The 25,636-nt window shown below is 38.9% G+C and overlaps 1 protein-coding gene across 1 annotated transcript in view; it reads right to left on the bottom strand.

Annotated features, from left to right (window-relative positions):
* Positions 1 to 25,636, bottom strand: part of EPB41L4B (erythrocyte membrane protein band 4.1 like 4B) — a 181,790-nt gene that overhangs the window by 20,235 nt on the left and 135,919 nt on the right. Inside the window, exons 20-22 of the mRNA XM_074899418.1 lie at positions 15,404 to 15,508; positions 10,959 to 11,097; positions 10,431 to 10,508 (exon numbers count right to left, since the gene is read on the bottom strand). Of these exons, the coding sequence (XP_074755519.1) occupies positions 10,431 to 10,508; positions 10,959 to 11,097; positions 15,404 to 15,508 (322 nt within the window). The remainder of the gene's footprint in view (positions 1 to 10,430; positions 10,509 to 10,958; positions 11,098 to 15,403; positions 15,509 to 25,636) is intronic.

The raw sequence follows: 25,636 nt of genomic DNA, 5'->3' as shown, positions 1-25,636 counted from the left end.
ACTTTTTGGCAGAGCAACAATAAATGACAATAACTTGCTAAATTACTTTTGTAGAGCTTCACTGGCTGTTTCTCCTAGAGGGTTGGAGGGGGTTGGTCATGGGTTGCCAAACATGAGATGAATATCATGCCATAAGAAAGCCGTAAATCCATAGTTCTTCCATAGCTATGATTTTCACAGAATCATCTAGGTTGGAAAAGACCTTGAAGATCATGCAGTCCAACCACTGACCTAACACTGACAGTTCCCAACTACACCATATCCTTCAGCGCTATGTCAACCCGACTATTAAATACCTCTGGGGATGGGGACTCCACCACCTCCCTGGGCAGCCCATTCCAACGCCCAACAACATGTTCTGTAAAGAAATACTTCCTAATATCCAGTCTAAACCTTCTCTGGTGCAACTTGAGGCCATTCCCTCTTGTCTTATTGCTTCTTACTTGGTTAAAGAGACTCATCCCCAGCTCTCTGCACCCTCCTTTCAGGTAGCTGTAGAGGGTGATGAGGTCTCCCCTCAGCCTCCTCTTCTCCAGACTAAACACCCCCAGTTCCCTCAGCCGCTCCTCGTACGACCTGTGCTCCAGAGCCTTCACCAGCTTCGCTGCCCTTCTCTGGACACGCTCGAGTCATTCAATGTCCTTTTTGGAGTGAGGGGCCCAAAACTGAACACAGGAATCGAGGTGCGGCCTCACCAGTGCCGAGTACAGGGGTGAGATCCCTTCCCTGTCCCTGCTGGCCACGCTATTGCTGACACAAGCCAAGATGCCATTGGCCTTCTTGGCCACCTGGGCACACTGCTGGCTCCTGTTCAGCCGGTTATCAATCAACCAATTTTGTGGCCAAGTTCCAAAGAATAACTCCAAGAAGTATGCAAGAACTGTTTTCTAGTCATCAGGTTTAAATTGGATGTACAGGACATCTATCTCTGTAAAAATTTTCTTTGTCAGCCCAAAAGAGTTTAGCATTTCATTTTACAGAAGGTGATACAAGGGTAATGAACAGAAAAGGACCCTTTCTACTGAGTTCAGTGGTTTTCAATCCAGTTACCATTATAGTTGATTAGCTGGAACTAAGCAACTCATGTTTTCTTCCTTCCTACAATTTAATCACAATTTTCCCCTCTATGATCTACAATAGTTCAGACAATGCACAGAAACTGTGGAATTACCAGAGACTGAGATTTATGCAAACTTCAATTTATCAATTCTACTTACTGGTTATTTCTACTATTGCAATTCCTCTGAGTTATAAGACTTGTACTAGGCTCTGTACAAAGTCAAAGCAAAAGATCTGTCCTGATGTAAATCTCATATGCCAATGACTGGATCTCTGTTTTGGTTCTGTTTGCTCGTAGACAGACTACAAAAACTTAAACAGATATTATGCCTTGGTAGGGGATTTTCCCACTGTTGTGAATAACAGTAAAAAGCAGAGGACAAATCAGTAGATAGGCCACGAGATAAAATCCCTCGTCACTTAGGTACCACTTGTGGTTCATCAGATGAGACTGCTACTGGAACTGCTTAGGAATTCTCATCAGAAAATGCCTATTTATTCAAACTGAATGTGTTACAAAAGAATTGGTGCTGATTCAATTTTCTCTACACTTAAAAAATATATTTTGAAATGGTTTCACTCAGCATTTTGTCAGAGAGATTTTTAGTGCCTAATTTAGAAATTATGTTTTGGTTGGAAACATGAGTTCATTGAAATTAACTAACAAACATTACTTGAAATTGAAACACTTCACAACTGCCAAAATGCAAACATCTCAAACTGGCCCAATCCTTCTCTCTACCCTCCTTACCACTTTCTGACATTTGGTTCAGGGAGTTTTCCAAAATACAAGCTTTTGAAAGAAAATGTAGACAATCAGATTTTACTTTAATCAAAGAAGAAGAAAGAAGAAAAAAGATTCCCTATCAGTTCTGATTATTCAATTGAATGGCAAATAAAAAGAAAGTTTGCTTGCTCTTTTTGCTGGTTTTACAAGTTGAGTCACCCAGCCAGTCAAAAAAACAGCTCAGAAAGCAGATGTTTCCAATTTCTGTTGGAGCTTGGAGGCATTCAATTGAAATTCCACAGAACAGCCAAACAGCTAGCATCACACTTGTTATCACACTGGAAAAATGTGAATTAGAATTACACATATATCAATTCATTAGTGGGTTGGAAAGAAAACAAACACACAATAGATACTCACTGGAGTCTAAATGCAATTGTCACTAATCACAGTGAGGAAGAGAGATTATGAACTTCACAGCTGCTGAGAAAAAAGGAATTATGTACTTCTCAGGCCAAAGGAAAGGTGATTAATATGCCTTTATCAAAAGACTTTGAGACATAATAACTTCATCACTATACTTGTCTCACTGAGAGCAAACACAAAATGATATACCTAATTTCAAGTATGCTTTTGCACAGAAGCTGAACACTTTTCTATTACATGGATTACTGTAGAGTGGAAAAGCAGACTCAGCCAGTACATCTAAAAGTTGATCCTCTACGCCTGAAAAGCCCAGTCTATTGTTCACTTTTATTCTTCTTGGGCAGATGTTATACCTGCTTAATGCTGCTAGGGACATGAAACACATTCACTTGAGAAATAAAGCAGTAATCTGAAATAAAAAAAAGGATATTGAGCAAAATTATGATTGAACATATCAGACCTGATTTACAACAATATGCAGGTTCTAAAAGATTTGCTAAAGATTTGCCTTCTCAGCTTGCAGCAGGAGGTAGATGTCAGCCAGTTTAAAATCTGTTTGTTTGCATTTACTTGACCCCCTTCACTTACTCTGATGTTGATTTCAAGCCAAAGAGAAAGCTGCTACTGTCATGGAATGATCATATTTTTGAGGAGGAGGCAGGAGAAAGTGCTTGCAGGTAGCGTTTAATTTTTTTCTTTTTTTTTTTTTTTTCCTTTTGAAGCTACAATAACGTTTATGATCCTCAAGTTTTCTGACTTTCCTAACAACTGCTGAGATGATGGCAATCTGTATCACTCCAGAGACACTTAGAAAAGCTTTGGACTAAAAATGGTTGTTGTACTAATTACACAAAGAAGCACACAAAGTCTTGCACTGCCTTCCTTGTCTATGGTGTTTGGCAGTTTCAGATGCTCTGCATCATTAGGGAGCAGTCTCCCTAGGACCTTGCCTCTCAGTTGGCCTCAAGTCAATGTTACCGCAGTCAAGCACATCCTAGACTCCCGCTCATAAATTGATCCAACCCAAAGTTACTTCAACTGCCACAGTAGTCCCATTTGGAGTACCACAGGGTTTCACAGATGATTTGACCTAAAGCTAAATAATTTTGTTTATGGGGTTAGTGTTCAGCTAGATCTGAACACTAAGGAAGCTGGGTCAGATGAAACCATCCAGCACCCATCGACAGAAAGACCTATCTGTACAGCTGTGAGACCACAACCACAATCCTCCAGCTTCATAAGCAAGTCTGTAAATGGCCATCCAACCACCCGCTGTACAGGCATAGCAAACATCCTGCCACCATACAACAATCTCGTAGATTTTAGTTACAGAGCACTAGCAGTTCTCTAAGCTAACATCCTGACTGTATCTCCCTGCAGGCACACAGGTGGTAGAATCATCTGCTGTAAATGTCTTCTCAAATGAGCTCCCACCATGTGGCAGGCCTGCTATGATGGAGTCTAGCCAAAGTTTTAAGTTCCAGGACCAGCTCTGCTTGCATGATCTAGTAGAAACCAGATTTATGGCTAGACATTTTCTTATTTTATAATTTCTACAGGCATGGGGCAGGCAGATGGAATGCCAGAGGATGGTCAAGACAGCATCTTAAAATGTACAGATGTGGCTAAAAATAATTCTATGTGGCAGAATTTATCACCTCTCCAGGGAAAAGCTTGATCCAAACTACCTTCTGACATTCTACCCTTAGCTTCATCTCAAGTTTTATAAAAAGTTAGACAGCGGGCCATTCATTATTTAAAAGCAGTGAGTTAGAAGATACAAAGTAGGCACAGTGCAGCATCACATGCCTGCACTTTTTTCCATTTAACACCTTCACCTTTCTGGTACCTTTTCTTGCTCATGTACACGTCATATCCAATTTATCACGGTGTCCGCTGGTGCAAAGTCAATGATGGACTTCACCTTGTGGATCTTTTTATTTCTTGCAGAATTTGCTTTCAATTAGTTAAAGAAATAGGGAAGTGTTGAATCATCTGTCATGGATTTACAGAGTGCACCTAGTTGTTCTTCTGCTCGGCATACAGATAATGGGGAAAAACATTCATTGAGCCAATGAATTCAGATCACTTAAAGTAGAGGCAAAATAAAAAGTAAATCTAGATGTTTACAGTTCATCTTTTAGTATACAAAATGTATTCACCCATTATTCTGCCTGTCCAAGTGCCATGATTGTTTTTAAATGTGCTAAGTGCCTCCTCTAGTTATTAGCATGCTTTCTATAACCTAAATGATGCTCAGGCGATTTGCATTTGCTTGATTCAAACTGTGTGCTCCCAGGACTCCTGCACTGCACACAGCTCTGAGCACTTTCTGCAAACCCCCAGTCAAATGCCTCATACTCAATTTGACTGGATATTACAGTGCACCCCTTTGAATTGTGCTCTTATTTAGCTGATGCCCTTTTCTTGCAGCAGAAAAAACGGTCCTTTGCAATATCAGTACATTTAGACTATTCCTTGAGTTCATATAGAACTAGATTTATTGCCTGTTGCTACAAGTTTTTTGTATTAAAGTTGTTTGCTTTAGCAATTGCTGCTCTTTGTTTTTTCTTAGTTTAATATGGAGTTAATGGGCATGAACTGGAAATTGGGAATAAATGTACATTTGACATGTTCCTTACTAACTGGTTCTTATCCATATGTATAACACACAAACTGCTTCTTTGTGCAAGTACTTTTGCTCATAATTGGCCACTACATGTAAGTTTGAATGTGCAAATACTGTTAATTGAGAAACTGGCTTGGAAAATAGCATTTTTGGACACTCTCCTTTGAATCCAGGTCATAGTTATTGCTTCCAATTCATCTTGTACTAAGAAATCTTTTTTTTTTATTATTAAGATATAAAGTAGAAAGCTTCTAATTCTGAAATATATCACACAGCCTTCATAAGTTTTTTTGAGAAGACCTATTTTATCATCAGTATGTAGTTCACCATAAATAAAGCATTTATATATTTGTCTCTGTGATGTTTTAAGGATCTCTGGGGCATGCAAAGATACTTGATCTATACTTTCAGCCACTTAGATGATAGATACACACTATCTAATGTTCTTATCAAATATTAGTCTAGAATCACATTATAGCTGCTTTTGTATAGAATTCAATGCCAAAAGGACTGGTTATGGAGGTATTAGAGTTTGATATGTTTGCCTGTCCTTCAGTGAAAAATTGCTTTGCACATTAAGTGAAACATTCTTCAAAATAAAGGCAAGAAATACTGAACTCATTTCCCACTTTGCTATTTAACTTATTGCAAAATTGTTATAAAAATTTAGCAACTAAAAATCCAATCAACTCTTCTTTATCAATATAACAAAGGGATGTTAAATGTTAAAAGGGAGCAGAATGAAAAGATTCTTTACTCATTCTCCTGTATTCCCCTTGCTCACTATGACTATCTACTAAGAATTTGCAAGGATCTTTTATCACCTCCATTAAGATACTAATACTTCTCACAACTTCACCCTGAGACGACTGGCTTTTGATCTAGTTACCTTCACTTTGTTTCCAGAATGGTAGATGCTAAAGCACCAAATTCTGTATTCTTTCAGACTCATTGAGATCACTTTCAATTAATAGGATTGCTATACACTAGTAATGCTGTTATTGAAATAGAAATGTTTATTTCCAACTCATCCTACATCAAAATATCTGCTTTTACACTGAAACCCTTTTTTTTTTTTTTTTATACTATCATACCAATAATTTATACCTCTTAAATGTTGTATCTCAAGTTTTGAAACGGCAGATAATTTTCTGCTTCCTGTTTTCCACCAATAGATGGCAGGTGACGCTCTAGAAATTTATTCACTTGGTACAGCATGAAATAAGAACACCTATAGTTTGCAAGTATATAGCCAGCTGTAAAACAGTGCTCTTAGTTATCTCTTCAGATGTGATCATGATTTAGTCCTAGTCCATCCACCTTGCATTATAAACTTTAGCCCAAGTTTAGGAATAGCAACATTTTGGATATAAAACTTCTCATTCTTACTTCTTTTGTCCTACTCCACTAGGTCAAACCAAAGTTTGCGCACACTGTCTTTCTCTCTTGGTTGAGAAGGTATTTGTCAGCATGCTGTAGCAGCTGTTACATTCATTCAGGGTCTTAGGACTGAGCTTTCTGTAATTAAACAAGAAAGCTCTGCATTCATACCCATGTCACAAATCATTATGATTGTAAGATGGACCAGAACAGTTTGAAGCTCAAGTTTTGATTTCCAGTTCTGTACAAGCTAGAAACATGAAGCGGGGGGGGGGGCAGAACACAGAAGCAGGAGGGATTGAATCTTGTTTACATACAAGCCAGGTACCATGCTCAAAGTCACAATGGAGTGAGATAAAAAGACAGGGATCTTCTGCACATGTTGCAATGATTTTAAGGACAGCAAGTAATGCATTGTGGTCAATTAATTGTAGGATTTACTTGAAAAATTAATAGAAGTGTGTATAAAATGCATAGTTGGAGGAGTGCAGAGCACAAAAGGATACTTCCCATTCTAGGCAATCTACATTAGAAAATGTACATTATTTCTCCCACAAAATGGTTTCCTGAAATTAGTCTGCCTTGTACTTGCCTTGCTGTTACTGGCAGTCTAAGTATTGATGACTAAGTGACCATTAGAGCTCAGCTGGTTCTTGTATATATCCCAGTAGCTCCTCCAAGCTGACCAAGTAGACAAATTTGACTGCTCTGATCTCTGCATGGCAGGCTGGATGAATTCTATTAAACCAATCTATTCACTAATACTTCCATTTTTATAAGTTAATTTGGTTTTGTGAGCTCTGCTTCTAACTGTAGCTCTCAGCATGTATTAAAGCTTCCACTGTATGAGCAACAGCAGCAAAACATGGATAAAACCCAAGGCCATCAAGTAGCATCAATGATTAGACACTGAACAACGAAGATCATGCAGGTGACTCAGTGACTATTAATCACTCTCTACCACTAATGTTATAGAAGAGAAGGAATGATGTATGAAACTGCTTCAAATTAACAGCTCTCTAGTGAACTGGGCAAGTTTGGCAGCATATATCGTGGCCAAAATAAAAAAAAAAGTTAATTTTAGGTGTCCAGTTTAGGTCTTCTAGTCCAGACAACAAAGAGAAGACAGCTGCTTTAATGCCCCTCTTCATGAAACCCCCTGACTATGTAAGAACCTGAATTTCCAACCCTATCACCTCAGACAAATACCCCAAATCAGGCAGCATGAATGACCCCTTTTGATACTGTACCTGTCACTGAATGTGAAACAAATGGGTGCAATTAACAAGCAACTTCCCAAGAGCCAGGTCATAGTGTGCCAAACCAGCACAATACCACTGACTTGACAGTAACACGATGCTAAGCTGTACATGATCTTGACCCTCAAATGACAGCACATGTTATCACAACAGAATTATTAAATAATCAGACTGGCTCAAAGTTATGCATTTCCACTTAGCTTGCTTTTGTTTGGAGCCTCTTCCCCTGAAGAGTAAACTTTTCATTCAAACCTCAATTGAGAGCAGCCTGTAGCCAGTGAAACTGCAGAGAAAGGTCTGTAAACAATAACTGCTTTGTAGAGAACAAGCTGACCTTTATGGATGTTAAACAAAACAAAGAGGGTTGACTGATGCTGTGCAGTACACGTTCTCTGAAATATTAAAACCAAGAAAGTCATGGAAGGTCAGTTTATGAACATACAGCGTGATAAATTATGTCAGCAGATGGTGGGGTAGGAAAGGGGAAAGCACGATTGGGTAAAATATTTGGGGAAAACCTGTATTCTCCTCTGAAAAAAGGAGAAGTGTATAATGCTGATTTCTATTAAATGGAAACAAAAAACAAACCTATGTTCTGTAGAGCAGGTCAGTTGCTGAAGTCTCCATGACTCATTTTTTAAAAATTCTGATTAATACAGTAAGATATGGTGTAGTGTTTTTTAGAATAAGAAAACTATTAGTAACTCCAAAGGATAATTACTTACAGTTTAGCCACAAACATGTTATTAATACAGAAGACAATCTAACCTATACAGAATGGTAGAATCATTTAGGTTAGAAAAGACTCTTAAGATCATCGAGTCCAACTGTTAACCTAACACTGCCAAGTCCACCACTAAACAATGTTCCTAAGCAACACATCTACAATATTTTAAATACCTCCAGGGATGGTGACTCAACCACTTCCCTGGGCAGCCTGTTCCAGTGCTAGATAATCTTTTCAGTGAAGAAATTCTTCCTAATATTCAATCTAAACCTTCACTGGTGAACCTTGAGGCCATTTCCTCTTGTCCTGTCACTTGTAACTTGGGAAGAGACCAACATCTAACTCGCTACGACCTCTTTTCAGGTAGTTTCAGTTTCTGTCTGCCTGTGCCTTGTCAACACAAACTACAGACTAAGGCTGCAGAATGCTGTATCTCTTCCTCTTTACTTTGCACCCTTTTCATTTTCCCTTCCCCCAGAAATGTAGGGTGGGGCGTGTGTTCAGATTAAATACATCTCTCCCTGGTACTTTCTGGAATGGGATAGTTTCATCACCCAGCACTTGAAGGACATTCCAGGTAAACCTTCTCATTTCCAAAGACACTCCTCAGTCTGCAATGGTATTTTCAGGTGCAAAAGCAGGTCCCTCCTATATGGTGGATGTAGGAGCAGTAAGCACTGAGTAGCTGCTAGTGCTGGAACAGTTCTGCTACCAAGGAGACCCCGGGGCTCAAGAAGCTAGAAGGCCCCTTAAATTTCAATTTGCTGCAGTTCAGAGATTCAACATCTGCACTATAAGACCTGTGGCACAAAGACTGGTCAGCTGACTGTCAGCTCAAGGGCAAAGATAAGAAGGTGGTCAGCAGGAACAGGGTGGGTGCCCATAGCACTTTGATGGAAGGTGAAGAACGTGCTTATTGAACCCCCTGAAGTTATAGAGGGACGAACAGGTACCCTCTAGGTCTTTGCAAAGAAACGATTCCACAGACTTGAAACTGCGTAAGAGAACAGCTTTGAAGATCTCTCTATCCTTCTAGGGCTGGGGTCCATAACCAAACTGCAGTATACCAGTCACAGCTGCTCCCTAGCTCCTGCCCAGTCCCCTGCACCAAAACTGTCTTCCTGTCCACAGCAGCAAGTCTCTAGGCATAGTACATCCCACATCCATCTCAATGTGTCTCTGAAGCCAAAAAGCCATGGCTGAACAGTCACATGCCTTTTGCAAGCAGAGAGAAGCCTAGAAGGGATAAGCCTTCACTTCATCAGACTTGCAGGGGCAGCCACATCTTTCAACCAGTGGTAACAGGACACAAGCAGTGAAGCAAAAGGTACATCCCCACATCACCTTTCCAATACTGTAAACTAGGACCTAACCATGAGGTGAAAGCAATGCCCAGGACAGAAGTACAAATACAAAAATGTTTGTGCCAGAAATACAGTGCTGCCCCTGATATGCTTTTTATAAGCTTTAAACATGGTTTCTAGAATACAGCAAAAATGTCTTTAGACAGCAGAGGAGCTATCTGGCATTAGAGCTATTCACAAAGCAGGATGACTTGGAGAAAGTTAAGGATCATACTGTGATCCTTCAGGTTATCTGCTGGGAATCTGAGATGAAAGCCCAAGATCACTGAAGTCAAGAGGCATTTTGACTTCCATGGGACCAGCATCTCTCTTTGACTTTTAAGCAAAAATACAAAGCACATACCTCCAAAACCAGATGTTAATAATCAACATGTTATAGACTATTTTGCCTTAAAGTGAAGCAAGCACTCTGCTAATGAAACATGAAAGTGCAGGTACACATCCTTGGATTGGCTATTGGGTAAGGTCTGAACAAAACTTGTAGGGAGAAGAATGGACTTTTCAGAAAATGCCCCAAAGCAAATCTATGATCACATTAGGAATCTATGTTATAGGGACAAAGAAAACCGTGAAATCGTGCAGCAAGGTGTAAAAATACCCAGGTAGAAGAGAGAAAAGAGAAGTCATTCACAAATAAAAAATTGCATTCAGAAGATCAGCCATAATATTTGTTGATATGGGCTGATTTTCAGAGATGCTGAGCTCAGTTTGGCAGATGCTCAGGATCACTGAATATCAAGGAAACTTACTTTATTCCTGTGCACTATCCAACATGCTGCATAGTATCCCATTCATTTTAGCTGCAGACAGATTATTGAAAACTTTTACATTTTCCTGGTTGCAAACTGAAACAATTTACCATAGGTGTGGCCTCTGTGAAATCCATCAGGAGGTCACCTGGTTCCAAAGCAAATGTACTTCCAGCATCTGTGGAACTCTAAAGGCAAAGAAGAAATGCAACATTGAAAAAAAAACACATTTCATTTCTATAATTCTGTTGTTTGTTTGCTGTTTTTTTTTTTTAATTCCTTAAAGGACAGATTGCCAAATGGATTTCAAATTTCACACCAACTTTTTTAAGTATGGCTACTCGGGAAAGACAGACAACAAAGTTATGCACCTTTGAAATCAAGGTAAATATTAATTTAATCCTGATCCACTGCCCCCTAATGCTGATGAAAAACTATTACTAATTTTAGTTGAGTCTTGGACCAGTCTCTATATATTTCCTTACACAACAGGCTAAACATATCACTGCAACTCTGCATTAAAAACTACTCCTAAATGTAGAATTACTCCATCTAAGGAAAACAAGTTATCTGCAGCTCCCTCTCACCCTTCCTGAATACTCTCCAGACTGACATAAACTCATCACTTTGCATATTACCTTGCCACCAGGTGAAACCTGTGTTTGTCCTTCTGATGTCTGTGGTGTACATGTTTTCTGTGACCCGGGAGATGCTGAAGACACAGGTGTTGATGCTGCTGCTGCTGCTGCCAGTGCTGGAGGAAGGTCATCTTCATCACTGCAGTTGATAAAAGCAGACAGATCTTCTCATTAGAAAATGTCACCAGACTTCGACCGTACTTTTGCTGGAGGAGGCACTGGTAACCTGTGTGTCAGCTGTATTGCTTTGGAGTGAAGTTCAATTTACTCTTCCATCTGTAATGGAGCTAACATTTCAAGTAAATTAGATTTTTACACTTCAAATATTCCTCAAAAGTGGATTGGCCAGGTAGCTCTCATCTGTAGATGGAAATCTTATGGGTATGATGTGCAAGTAGTGTTTCTATGGAGGATGTATATATGAATAAATTAAATTATTTGACATTACTGTACTTTAATTGTTATTCTTTTCTATGGAGGCTAGCAGTATTGATATAAGAACAGATCTGGTTATAGCCATTCATGGGACTGACTATTTCATTGGCTTTAGACCAAAAGAAGATTTGATATATATTATGCAGCTAGTCTGTGCTATTGTTTTCAAACTGTTTTTAAAGGACTTTGACTCCAGAAAGAAGGTCTTTAGAAACGTTCTTGTGAGGGTACCTTTTTCCTGTCCCATTTATTCCATTTACAGAGAAAACATTTTATGTAAAACCAGGTTGCATGCTTCCCTTGGACTCCAGGCCATCAAGCTGAGCTCATTCCACCTCACCTACTGTCACCACTAAATGAAACCAATAATGAATATTATACTTTCATTTACTTTTGTAGAGCACCACTGACTACAAATCATTGGGATCAGTCAGCCCTGAGTCAGGGTATTTCCAATTTCTAATTGCAATTGCATGGAAGTAAACAGAGTCACAATTTGGCCTATGGAAACTTTCTTACTGGGGATGATATGTGGAAAGGAAAGACTCCAGCTTGACAGTTTAAAGCACACGGAAAAATGATGACAAAAATTATTTCTGCTCATAAAATAACACCGATTTTTAACTATCAGTTAGGTAGTCACAGTGCACAGAAGCCTGCCATGCCAGTTTGACAAACACTTCCAGAACAGAACTGTACTTGATTTGGTGCTACTTGAAGGCAGCATGCCTGGACAACCCACTACTTCAAAACTATATGACATACGGGGTACACAGCCTTATGGTGGGTTGTTTGGGTGATAGCAATGGGGTTTTATTATGATATAAAGCTATGGTGTTTAATGTTATCTTTTTCATGCTTCATTTTTTATTTCTTCTGGGTAAGGATAGAATTCAGCACCAGAGCATGTACAATACACTGTTTCTATGCTGGGAATAAAATGCAAAATCTTTTGGACCTGTTTGATAGATGTTTTATTAATGCAACAGGCCAGAGTTGGGCTGTTGACCTAGTTAATCTCTCTTTCAGAAACATGTAGCTGACATTTTCTCAGTCCTTGTTCCCCAGTCTCAGCAGGACACACTGGCACCCTCTCCATCCTTGCTGGGTAAAGCTGCTCTGTTGTATACAAGAAAGCAGAAGATTGTTGTGAACTTGCCAGTTCAGAAAGGCTTCTTAGTGTCTGCGAACCAAAGCTAAGGGTTTAGGGTCCAGTCTTATTAGTCATCAAGCTATTAGCACGCTAGCTATAAGACTGAGAATTGGCCTTCTTCGCTGTATTCTTTTCACAATACTCCTTCATTATCTCTTTGAATTTCCCATATTTGCATTCCAGACACAAGATAATTTAAATTTAATAGAATTTGGGTCTACAAAAAAAAACCAAACCAAACCAAAACAAAACAAAAAATCCCAGCCTGTATTTTTAACTAGGGAGTCTTTGGCCCTAGACATGGCCCTAGCACAGGTGACACATGTGGTTAGAAGTGATTATGTGCTGTTTGTTCTTCATGCCTAACACTGGACAACTGAAAATCCACATGGGGACAATACATGCTCAAAACTGGTTCCTCAAAAACTCACCAATCAAAAACTAAGAATTCACTCCTAAATACACTTTTAAAATATATGCTGTTTAAATGTTGCTTCCCTCTATGCTTCCCTTTTCCACCACATGATCCTGTCTCTGGTCTCCTTTCTATTCCACTTGCCTCTCACTACACTGTTTGTCACTTCAGCTCTTGCCTTTCCAAGTTCTGCTCTTCCCAGACACTCCTGAATTCTCCATGCTAGTGTTACTCCCAATGGCCCCTGGCATCCTTTCCCTTCTCTCTAGGACAAGCTCTCACTCACTTTCATTTACCCTCTTCTCCTTTTCTCAGTGACATTCTCAGGTGCAGGGCTATGCAGTCTGCACATGCTCAGAAGGTCTGGGAGACTGGCTGACTGTTCATGTATAGAAAAGGGAGGTGCATGGTCTCTAGCCCAAAGATATATTTTTTTTCTCTTTAAGAACAGGTTAGCTAAATACTTTCTCAGATGAGAATGATCTTGTAACAGCTGATCCTACTACTGCTTCAGGGAAGACCCCTTGAGGTACCTATTTTCATTATTCTATGTCCTATTACCTACACCTCTCCTTTGGTTGTCACCTTCTGTTTATTGGTAAACACATCCTCTCCAACCCTAACCTACCCTAGAGCAAATTTTTTCACCCAGATTCTTAAAAACTGATTTCTCACCAGCCTTACTATCTTTTATCACCAACTTATCCTACTACCTTACTTTGATGGTCACATGGGAAATCTTCTGCTTCTGCACACATAACATCACTAAGGTATCCTTTACATCAGAATCGCTCTCTTTATTTGCCTTGTAGCAGCATTTGAGGACTAAGTTTAATAACCTGTTTAGGGTAAAACTTAAATTTTCCAAGTATGTGAACAAAACCTGTGACTATACCTGCGCTAGGACATGAATTTTTTGCCTGACCTTACACAGTGTGCTCAAAGAATAGGATCAGCCACCACATCCTGATCATTACCTGCCATATGAAGAGCATCACATAGTTGGTCCTCTCAGTGTCACAGCCTTTTGCTTTGCTGACTGCTATCTACGAGACCCTGCATTACATAAATATCTGAAAAATCAGATCCATCTTGAAATATGCAGGAGATTTCCTTCCCCTCGCCTGTAGAAAAAGAGGTAGTGGAGGTGGTTTTTTGTTTGAGAAAAGCACACTGCCATCTGAGCTATGCTAGGCAGAGTGAGTGAGCAGGCTTCATTCAGGCCTTGAGAAACTGCTCCACGAAATGCTGCCGAGTTCCCTGTCACACATTACCTTCAGGAATAGCGAGCAGTAAGAGAAGCTGGGTTCTCTCCCCAGCTTGAGTTGTCAGTTCCCATCTCCTATCTCATTTTCAAACCATGCGGGTTGATGTATCGTAGTAAAAGAGAGCATGTTATATGGCCTGCTGACCAAGCTGTGGCTGTGTATTCCCATATGTCAGCCTTGGTCTCTTGGACAAATACCAATTTGGCTAATTGCTCATTTTCTTCCTAATTTCAATTTGATTCATTTTTCTGTTTCTTCTCCTAAATCTTTCAGTTTTGGTGATGTAGATTGCTACTTTTTTTCCATAACAAAAGTCAGTGTTCTTAATAGTGAGACAGAAAATAACTACATATTGATATTTGTTAGAATCTTTTTGGAGAGAAGGAAAGCTCTTGTTAATGTTGCTGTATATTTAGTGACACTAGGATGTTCAGTTGCTGGAGGGACTAACAGTTGCCATTCCACATAGGAAGCATACATATTTTTTTCTTCCTTATGACATTGGTGTTCTTGTACTAAGTTTATGATGTCCTTTCATATGAAGGACAAAATAAAAAACTGATTTCCACATCTCTTCAGTACCTCACATCTCCAGAGACTCTTAACTTGGATGAATTATGTATAAATGGGATACCAAAGCCCTATAGGTACAGATCACTCTTGCCAGGACTAAGAGACTTAACTTTGCTGGTTGTAGCAGGTTCAGCAATTTCTGCATGTGACAAAATCACAGAGAGAGAGGGAGAGAGAGAAGGTGCACTTTCTGAGACAGAATGGCTGACAGGACAGCTTGACCACTCAACAACTAAGGACTGCTTTCCTTATTTTGCAAATGGAGTTGTAATGAAGCAAACAGAGCAGCTTGCTCCAGCTCACACCAGGTCTTTGACATTTCATGTGGAAAAGAGGTTTTTTAATTCCTAACCTATAAGCTCATAAAAAGGCAGAGGGCCTGCAATTCTGAGGGTTAGAAACTGCATAAGGATGGCAAATTCATTTCATATTAAAAGCCTGAAGATACTCAGTGATGAAAGGAACAGTATCAGTAGAAGATCATTATCATGTAATTGCACTCTTGCATTTCAGAAGACATAGACAGAGCAATAATTAGCATACCCCTTCATTTTCAGCTGTGGTAGGCAAAACCATAAAGATAGTGCTATATGTTACTCACAAACTGTACTGCCTCGTTAACTTCCTCACACGAGAAACTTTAATCTCCTGCTTTTCTGTAGGGCCAGTTGATGGCGTAGTTTCAGGTCTCACTGGAGCTGGACTTCTAAAAATAACAAGAAAAATATATGTGGCACAGTCTTTATTTAAACTACTTCAGGCATATCAACAAAGTTCTAACTCATCAACACATATTTATCTTGCAAAGTGGCAAGTGCCCATTCAAGTTCATCCTTTTGTTCCATTTATAGTTCACAGGCCAGTGTGCATGAACAGAAAAGGATGTGCGAACTCACCCCTCTGTGCATTGCATACCATTTATAAAAGCAGCAACTGATTACAAATACAGAACCTATGTAAGAGACCATGTGGAAATGTCACTCTTTCCAAAGTACAACATTTTAATAACAGCTCAGCAATTCAATCATGTCAGAAATATTTTTTACAAAAAATACCTTTAACAAAAAATATTTTATGAATTGTGAAACCTGTTCTGCTTAAAACAGTTTTTACCTGAAATTAAACATTATCCTTCTGCATTTGAAAGAGCAGCTCAAGGGAAATGAACTAATGAATTTGATCCAAGAAAAGGATACTTGCTAGAAAAAAAAGCAAAACTCCGACAAGTTTCAGATACTCATGAATGTGAAATACATCTGCAGAGCTCCAGTAAAGGATAGAAATGGGAATGAAGAGACCCACATAAAAGGATCTTCTCTTTAACCATTTATCAGTAGAGTTAAATAATGCTTGAATACAAATAGCATAAATACTAAAAACAAGGTCTTCATGACCTTAGGAGGAAACCATTTCAACCATGAGCTTGAGTGGCATGAAGACGCATGAATCATCTTAAATACTACTTTTATTTGAATCAACACATTATGATTAAGCACACCATACGTGTACTACAAATGCTATAAACATAATAAATATGCCAAACATTAGAAGAGTAATTTGAAAGTCTTGATTAATAATTTGTCAAATAGTATTCTGCCATCTAATCTGAAGTCAGATACTAAGTTAATACTTAAGCAGTCCTACTGATTGCTGGTGTGACTGCTCATGTACTGAGGAACACTCTGCAACTGGCAGAACTGGCATGATATTATCTCTAATATAACAAATTTAAGTTGAATTTTTTGAGTCTACTTGCATTCTATTAGCCTTCTAAAGCCATAATAAGATAAGCATATTTAATCTTCACAATTGCACTTCCCTTTGATGACCCTATGGATTTTAAGCCTCATTAACACTCTCTGATAATTTCTGAACCTGCAGTCCAGCTACAACAGAACCTACTGGGATGGCACAGCCTTCAAATTATATCTTCAGATGTCCTATGTGTTTTTCAGTCTTTAGGGAGGTCACAGAGCAATGGGAAGTATAAGAGTGCAATGGACATACATAAATCATAAACCTGACTCTACTAGTTCCACTTCTGATTGGAAGAACTTTTGTCAACCTTTTTACTGCTTTTTGATCCCATTAATTTCAAGAAGTCAGTACAGACAGCAGCAAGATTCATATCTTGCCCCTTCCCAAATAACAATTTCAGGGTCAGTCATTTATATCTCAGATTCGCTGTGAGATTAATGCAAAACAATCCAGCCAGATTTTCAAACCTTTTGCTGAGTTTGTTAGGCTGACAAATAAGGGGAGGATAAGAGAAGAAAAAAGCCTAAACCATCTTGTTTTAATCTTGAAGTCAGTATGTCTGTTCTGGAAATCTGTGAATGAACATCACAATGGAAGCCCCAATGTAATTTTCATCATCAGACTTCAGAGTGGATGACTCTGGATGGCTCTAGCTATTCTTTTCTTACATAACTTTTGCTCAGCCAAAGGTAGCTTTCAACAACTGAAGAATATTACTCATTCAATTTACCCAAAGTGATTGTCAATTCCAGTTCTGACATAAGCAGTATAAATATGTTAAGACCCGTTTAACAACTGGATCTCTGATGGTCAAATCCTCAAGGGGCGTGAATGTGTGTAATACTATTTTCAGCTCAAGTCTTCTGAAATACATTAGCTGAAATTCATGCTCTGAATCAGTAGTCCTCACAATTCTCCAATACCTTTATCAGAGGGAACTTACAAGTTTTAAATCTTTTGATCAACCCAGTGAAAGCAGGAATAAAAATACTCATATAAACTACACATGAGCTGAAAAATGTTTCCTCAAAACAATTACAAAAGATGCACTAATACTATCAACGGGCTTAGGAAACATCAGAGTATGGAACAGCAAGGTTGGTAGCAAATCTATTTCCAGTTCACGGCTACTTCAAATTTCTCAATACAGCATTATAATCTGTAACAAAAGTAAATTGGGTATTTTCACACAAAGGAAAATTTGAAATGGTAATTTCAGTTCCCTGAAAAAGTTTCATTTTACAAAGCTTATATATCTCCTTTTGATTCTCATGGTTTGCAATTTTTTTAAAAAAGGGGAGGAGATGGGACTTCTGAAGCAGTTATTTCAATTGCCAAGATTAAATTTTTGTTTGAAAAGATACTGTGCAATTTTGTAACTAGTTTATAATGATTTCAAAGCAAGTCATGAAACTGATTTGTTTATATGAAATGTTTTAAAGTTCTAAATTTGAATTAATCCTGAAAAAAGTTTCACATGAAAAATTTCACTCAAGTGTTACTGAAAGTGTTTGAGAACCAAACAGGACTTACTCCCTAATTCAACAAATAGATGAAAAACTTATTACGTTCCTTTGAATGCTGCAAATTTTCAGATGAACAATAAAAAAAAAAAAAAGCCAAGATACAGTAACACTAAACACACCTACTCCTATTTCAGTGACTGTAACTGCTCACACAAACTTTACTTGTATTTTCTATCATGCCAGTAAAGCATCCCACTCACTTATTTGGCAAAAGCAGTACAATTTTAAGAGCAAAAGCTTCTTCTCCTTTATAATAAACTTTTGCCATAATTTTTGTCAGAGGCTGAATGTAGTGACTTTCTCCTGATATTTATCAGGCCTTTGGGAGAGACACAAGCACCATTTAATTGTACATTTCCAGAAGATGCGGCTTAGCTAGGGTGTAAATCGAAGTTTCCTGTGAATGAAAAGGAGCAGTGGCAATGCCTCCACCTGAAAAGGCTGACTGAATCCAGTCTACCATCAGCACCAGATGAAATGTTAGACTAGTCCTACCAACTGCAGAGATGGATTTTTGCCCTCATTAAAACCTTGCTAGGTTAGCTCTAAAAACACCAGCCTAAAAAATCCATGACAGCTCCTGTTTCCAAACACTCTTCCTCAGTCTGAACATGCTCAATACTGTTGCTACTCTCACATCAGCAACCAGATACAAGAAGTGCTCAGCTTGATTAACTCAGAGCCTGATCTGTGTTTAAAAATGGCAGGCTTTTAATATCACACAAACTCTTAAAAAAGATCTCATTGATACTCCTGAAAAAGTAGAATAACTTCTATTGTTATCTTTTCAATTGTACAGCAAGAATATATTATCTTACATGGAAGGATACGATTTTTGAAGGGAAGCCTTGCAATTACTTTGGCTATGTAAATGGAGTCATTATGTGCAGATATTACCATTTCAAGTTTATACTCCTATATAAGCTACATAGCTATAGTCCTATATAAAATATATAGCTTCAACAAAACCTGAAGGGTTGAAGGATCAGCAGAACTCAGACTTAACCCAAACCACCAAACCCTAAAGGAAAACATGCAGTGTATTACAGTCCCTTTATAAGACTCTGTTTCAATGTCATTAATTTTCCTGTAACAGTATCCAACAGTATCCAACAACTACAGCATAAAAATGAAGGTACTGAACCAAGACAGAGTTACTTAATGACCTGGCACCTCACATAAAAATCTGTCACTTCCTGGTGAGAATGACAATAACAACCATGAATGTCAGCATGCAGTGGCAGGTCAGCAGAAACTGCCTGTGCACTGAGAGCCACAGCACACTTCTGAGCAGCAGCCAAGATGCTTCACTGAACCAGCTTAAGCACTTTTCACAAACCTGCGTGGAAACGTAAACAAGTCCTAGAGAGAGATCCCCCTAAAACCAAGAAATCTGTTTAATCTCAGCATAGCAGCCAACAGGGCTACTGAAACTGAAACTGCTCACCAAAAACATACACTGTGGAACATTTCAAGTGACCACAGATGTCCACTGATTTAGCCTGAACCTTCTCCAGGACATGATGTACATGCTTGTGCTGAGGGACTTGGGGTGTCTTACCCCACCCTGGCTCAGCTGTAATGGGGAGACCAGATTGCAGGGTTGGGATTACTCTGCAATCTGCATCACGCCTTTGTGTACCATGGCTTCCACAGACTGACAGGCCTTCCTCGTCCCCTACTAAAATGGCTCCAGGAAGACCTCTGTACTTGTTTGAAATGTAGCAAGTGGGCTGTGTGGGAGCAGATTGTGAAACTAATAAGCTGAAAGAGATAAAATAACTTCTCTTTCCCTGGAGGATCTAGTTCAGAATTTTAAAAGTACCGAAGCCTGCTGGGGGAACCTGCTTTCTGCATTTGTCTTTAACAGATTTTCTTCTCTTTGCTTCTGTTTGTGCCTATAGTGACATCTGGAACAACCTCTCTCCCTCTGTCCTGCCAGACTAAGGCTGAGGTAGAGGCTAAAAGCCCCATGATTTACAAGGATACATCCATCTGTGTGAAGGCTGACCTGACTTCAGGTGCTGACTCTTAAAAAAACAACAACAAAAAAAACACTGTCTGATTTTTGGTGTCAGAACTCCCTTTAAGTGGAAATATGGTAGAGAAGTCTTGGGAAGGAAAAGCAAGGAAGAAAGGAAAGAAGAGGAAAAATAGTTGATAATGCATTCTCGTGTATATCAAAGCCTAAGAAACTAAGCAAATACAGGCAAACATGCAAATCTTTTCTAAGTCTGTGCTCTAAGGGTTTCACACTTACTTATTTTCTAAAATTATGGTCATCTGAATTTAAGAGACAATAATATGTGCTTTTCCAGTCTGATAAGGTGGCTTTTCTCAGAAGACAGCTTAGCTTTCCAAAATGTTATTTAGACTTTTGAAAGCTATTGCCAGCATCAAACTTTCTGAATAAAGGTTTTTATTTCTTTTCAGCATTTTTTTTTTCCCCCCATTTAGATTGCAGATGTACAACAAAGCTCTGTAGAGCAGCAGCCTAATGCAAAAACAGCTTGTGGGCTTTCCTTACTCTCCTCACTTGAGTTCTGTTTCTTTTAAAGGAAAAAATTCCACGCTCTCCCTTGTCCTTATAATAAAAATGTACCCGCAGTCTAGACAGAAATGTGATGCTTCCGTGGTCCAACAGATAGATAATGATGATACAGAAACTGTTCTTTTCCTCAGCTCAGAGTAATGTTGCAGGTCAACACCCAGTATTTAAGGTGAAGCTGAGCTACAAATTCTATCTCTCCATACAGCAACCAGGACAGCCGTTATAAATGCTGCAGTTTCCAAAGAGCCTAGGAGCAGTTTAAGACACGGAGCATTTTAAGACATGGCCAAAGAAATGCACCTCGAGTAAGGTATTTCACCAATTTAACCTCATCTGATAGGTCTGGGTATTGCTCCTTTCTCTGCAGTTCAGAGATTACGAATACAATTACAAACAATGCATCAGCATCTGACTTCAGGCAACAGGTCAAAGAGGTCTTTAATACTTGAAACAAAGTCAAAGAACGTACCCAGGTGTCCTATCTTCAATCTTTAATGCAGACTGGCATGCAAAGGGGATGCAAGAGTTCAGCTTGAAGTTATGACTTTGATGAAGAAATTACTGGGTGAGGTTCCGGTAAAAAGTCAGAGTAGCAGATCCATTAACCTGTCTACTGGAATAAAGCCGGGCTGATGTGTATTTAGCTAATCACTTTGTTTTTGCAAATGCTAGTTGAAATTTTTCAGTTGGAGAAAGAATTTTTTTTTATTTTTTAGAATGAAAATTGAATGAAAAAGCAGCTTTTTAAAAGCAATTAATATTTGTTAGGAAGGAGTCAACATAGATAATACCTTTAGTTTTCCTAGAATATTGCACAACATATTTAGAAGGAGATACTTAAATGTTATGTTCCAGACTCTGATTTATATAGTTAATCCCATTCTGATTCTAAGGAAACACAACCTGCTTGAATTCACTGAAGTTCATGTCAAGGTAAAACCAAGCACGTAATTTTTTATCAGCTTCAGTTCTGACCTGCTTAAAAGTTCTTTTGTATATTATATCTATTTTTATAGGGAACTGAAGGATTTGGCTTGAGTAAACATGATCTCCATAATCATCCAGGTGGCATGCCTATTCTTAGCCTCCAAACATCAACATGGACATCTCCTACCACAGCTCTCTCTGGATGACCAGTTCAAAACTTCAGCTCTGTGATGCTTAGAAAATACCTACCTAGAAACTGTCCATGGTTAAAGCCCCAGACTTGAAGACCTGGTGCTAGTTTGCAGTCTATATAAAAATTGCTGTTAGATATAGTATCCAAGAGAGTTTTGTGAGCCACAGCCATCTCTGTCAATTGAAATTTCTAAACAAAAATCAGTTTTTGTGCCTTGAAGTCTTAAGCAGTCGATAAACAGCTGTTCAATACCACCCCGAAGCTCTAGCTTTCCTTCAAAAAAAATTTTTTTTTTTTTTCTTAAAAAAATGTTGTCTTGGGTTATGATTCCAAAGAGTCCCAAGTCAGTGTTGCTGATAGAAAAAGTCAGTGCACAGAGTACATATTGTTGGATAAGCTAGAACAAACTCCCTGTGCGCATACCCATATGCTGTTGGAAAGCTACCCTGACATTCACTGGAAGTGTATGTATAAAGACAGATACTGAGATGTTAGTTTCAAATCCAAAATGCGTACAGATTAGGCAAACATCAGTTCGCTTTACACCTTGCTTATATGGTCATATTCTGAGAGCACCCGCAGAGAGCCAAAGTTCTCTGAAAAAAATGGTTCAGATTCACACTGTACCAGGTACATAAGCGGGATGTTAGCTCAGATACCAAGAGATGATAATTCAAATGTTAATATAGTCTGTGCAGGTGAGAAAGGAAAGGGAAAAGCGAAGGAATGAAGACATTACTTTGAGTGACACTCATCCCTTGATGATACACAAAAGTTGTATGTAAGAAGTATCATCAGTTCGGTCAGAAAAGGTGTAGGACATATTCACAAAAATTGAAAGGCAGCCAAACTCAAAGACTTGTGTACATCAGATGCACGAGCCACAGCAGGGGAACGACATTCTGACAATCTGTATGAGCAAAGCTTACTCTGCATTGGGCATTCAGAAGAGTGCCTGCAATTATTTCTCCTGATTCATCTGTATCCTGTATAACTTGATATAATTTAATATTTTCCACCCTTCTTTTCTGGTGTGCAGCTTCATCAAGCTCTGTGAGATAACATTTAATTTTACATTACGTGTTGAGCAGCATCTAATGTAATTAGTCTTAATGTAATAGCCTAATTTGGTTTTGGATGGGAAGATTTACAAAGAAAATTAGAATAAATGAATGCACAAAGCACCAGCTGGTGCTTATACCTACTCCCACATAAGAAGAATATTGCTATTTGCAATCCTATGAAAGATGAGATAATTTGGATAACAAGGATCAACAAAGGGTGATGCAGCAGTTGGTCTAAACAGAAAGAAATCCAGAGACAAATCCTGAACCATGTGGGATGTGAAGCATGCCAAAGCTGGTAGCAATCCAAAAGCATGTTATAAGGAAAAATAAATATTGCAGTCCATAAATGTACCACATGGTGTAAAACAGCAAGTGGCAACAGCTACAAGAACTGTAATAACTGGCCAGCCAACTTGAGGGCTTTGGTTGAAGAGGCCTCCTGACTGACAACACTTGGGCACCTGCCTCAGAAATGCAGGAACTTGCATGTACATATCTGATCAGAATTTTGCATAAGAGGCTGTATAACCTCTAACCTTGGAGGTTTCCAAAATTCAGCTGGACAAAACAATGGCTGACCTGATCTAGTGTTGGTGACAGCCCTGCTTTGAGCAGGAGGCTGGACTAGATGGTCTCCAGACGTCCCTTCCAATCAGCAGTTCTATAATTCTATGATAAATAACTAAAATTTCTCAGAAACAATGTTGATTACTATTTCAATTTTCCAAAACATAACCTCAAAAGAGTGTATCTATTTTAACATCTGAAAAGTCTTGTGTGTGTAGCAGTAAACAGCTACTCACAAAATGAAGACTAACATTTAGCAGATGAAGAAGGTGTTAAGTGTTTACATGTACCAGCTCTTGAAGACTTTCAGCCAGATCACCTGAATCAGGCATGTATCATGGCTAAAGTTTCCTGAGCTCCAAGTGACCAAGTGAAGAAAAAAGGACATTAACAGCAAATCCTGGTGCCAGGTAATTCCTGTCCTACACGTTTGACTTCAGCTGTTTACCAAACTTTAACGTTAGGTATTTTTGCTAACATTTCCACTGTCTGACCTGTCCCAGGATGAAAGTTTGCACTGGCAAACAGGCTATGCCCAAGGACAGCCAGTATTTTGCCTGGTTCCAAAGTATTAGCAATCCCTGACATGTGGACTATTTTGGTCTAAATCCTCACTCTACTGGAACTCCTGAAGAGGGTACAGCAGAGTTATACTGGGGATTACATTCAGACATATTTGAAGAAGAGGACAAAATAAGGAAAGTGTAGACCTTTATGATAATATAGTCAAACTCTGTGCGTGTGAATCTGTGTGCACATGCACATGCATATACACACTATAGGCTTACCCAAGTGGTCACAGCCAGAGAGAAAACAGATACTTCAAAGACTTTTCAGGGCAAGTTTGTGTATAGGCACTGGGGAAGTTGTACAGTTGATGCTTCTGTCTGCCAAAGCTTTGAAAAAGGAGAGGAATAATGGAAAAGAATTCTCTTGATGGGGTTCTGTGGTTAGTCATATATTTATTACATTTAACAGATGAAGCAGGCTGGTAATTACGTGGTAAATTTCTGGGAAAAAAGTTCAAGAGCTTATCTTTATAGCAGCCCATCCCTTTACTAAGAAATGGGTGGTTTATAAAAAGGTGAAGAAGTGACTATGTGATTCACATCCCTTGATAGGCTGCAGGAGAGAAACTTCTGCACCCCTAATCACTAGATGGGCCAGATCAATAGAAGAATGTGACCAGAGGTGACAAGAAACCAGGTGACTATAATTTTCATTTTTATATTTCCTACAATTTTTTATACTTCCTTCATTATACAAATGTTCTGGCAGACAGCCTGAACCCTGATCTCTCAAGGGTAAAAGAATCAAATAAAAAAATCCCAGTTGGAGGCAGGTGATGAGAGCCTTACCAAAACTATACATCAGAACATGCAGTAATCTCAAACCTGAATTAAATTATCTAGCTAATCAAAAACTCTCCCTGAACACTCCTCTCTCAACACTTCCATCTGGATGCCGAGTCAGATTCCTGGGTGTAACAGGTTCTAACAGACAGGGAAATACCTCTGTTATTTCCTCATAATCCCTTCTGGTCCATTCAGCACCATGACGGGTCATTCTCTTACAATACTAAAGAAGAAAATGTTCTGTCAGAAGGCTTTTCTAGCTCTAGTGGAAGATGAACTCCTCTTGTTGGTCATAAAAAGGACTGACATGATCACTGCCTCCCTTGCAGACTTGGGCCCTTCATCTCAGAAGAAGTACCATTAAAAATCATTGCAAAATGACTGACATTGCAAATTCCAGACTAGACCAATGTTCACATAAACACATTTTGACTACGTGCCTTAACAAAGCATGCCTCACTACGCAGGGTGGTAACTGCAAACTAACTGTATCTCCTCTTGATTTGATACAGGCAGTATAAAAAGCAAAATAATGGAAATACATAAATGACACATTTCTTCAGGTATTTTTCCTTCTGTAAGCCAACATTATGTTCTGCTTTGTCCAAAATGCTTATACCCCAGCGATACAGCTGGGCTGTACTCTGTACATATTACTTGGGTGTTGATGAAAACGTGTGCTTTCAAGTCTGTGTCAACAGAGCTGTAATACAGACAAGTCTAACTCTTCTTGGTAGGACTCCTGTGTCTTATCAAGATAACTCATGGCTCTCCTATTTATCCCGCTTTTGAAATTCCCCTCCCATTAGTTGCTGTCATCTGACTTTGTTCAGCTGAGAGCTCTGTTGTGTGCTGCCCGAGTGGAACCAGCTGAGGTAATCATACAACTT

Source organism: Athene noctua, chromosome 2, assembly GCF_965140245.1.
Source record: "Athene noctua chromosome 2, bAthNoc1.hap1.1, whole genome shotgun sequence".
Classification (NCBI taxonomy): domain Eukaryota; kingdom Metazoa; phylum Chordata; class Aves; order Strigiformes; family Strigidae; genus Athene; species Athene noctua.
This window is presented reverse-complemented; position numbering and strand designations above follow the sequence as displayed.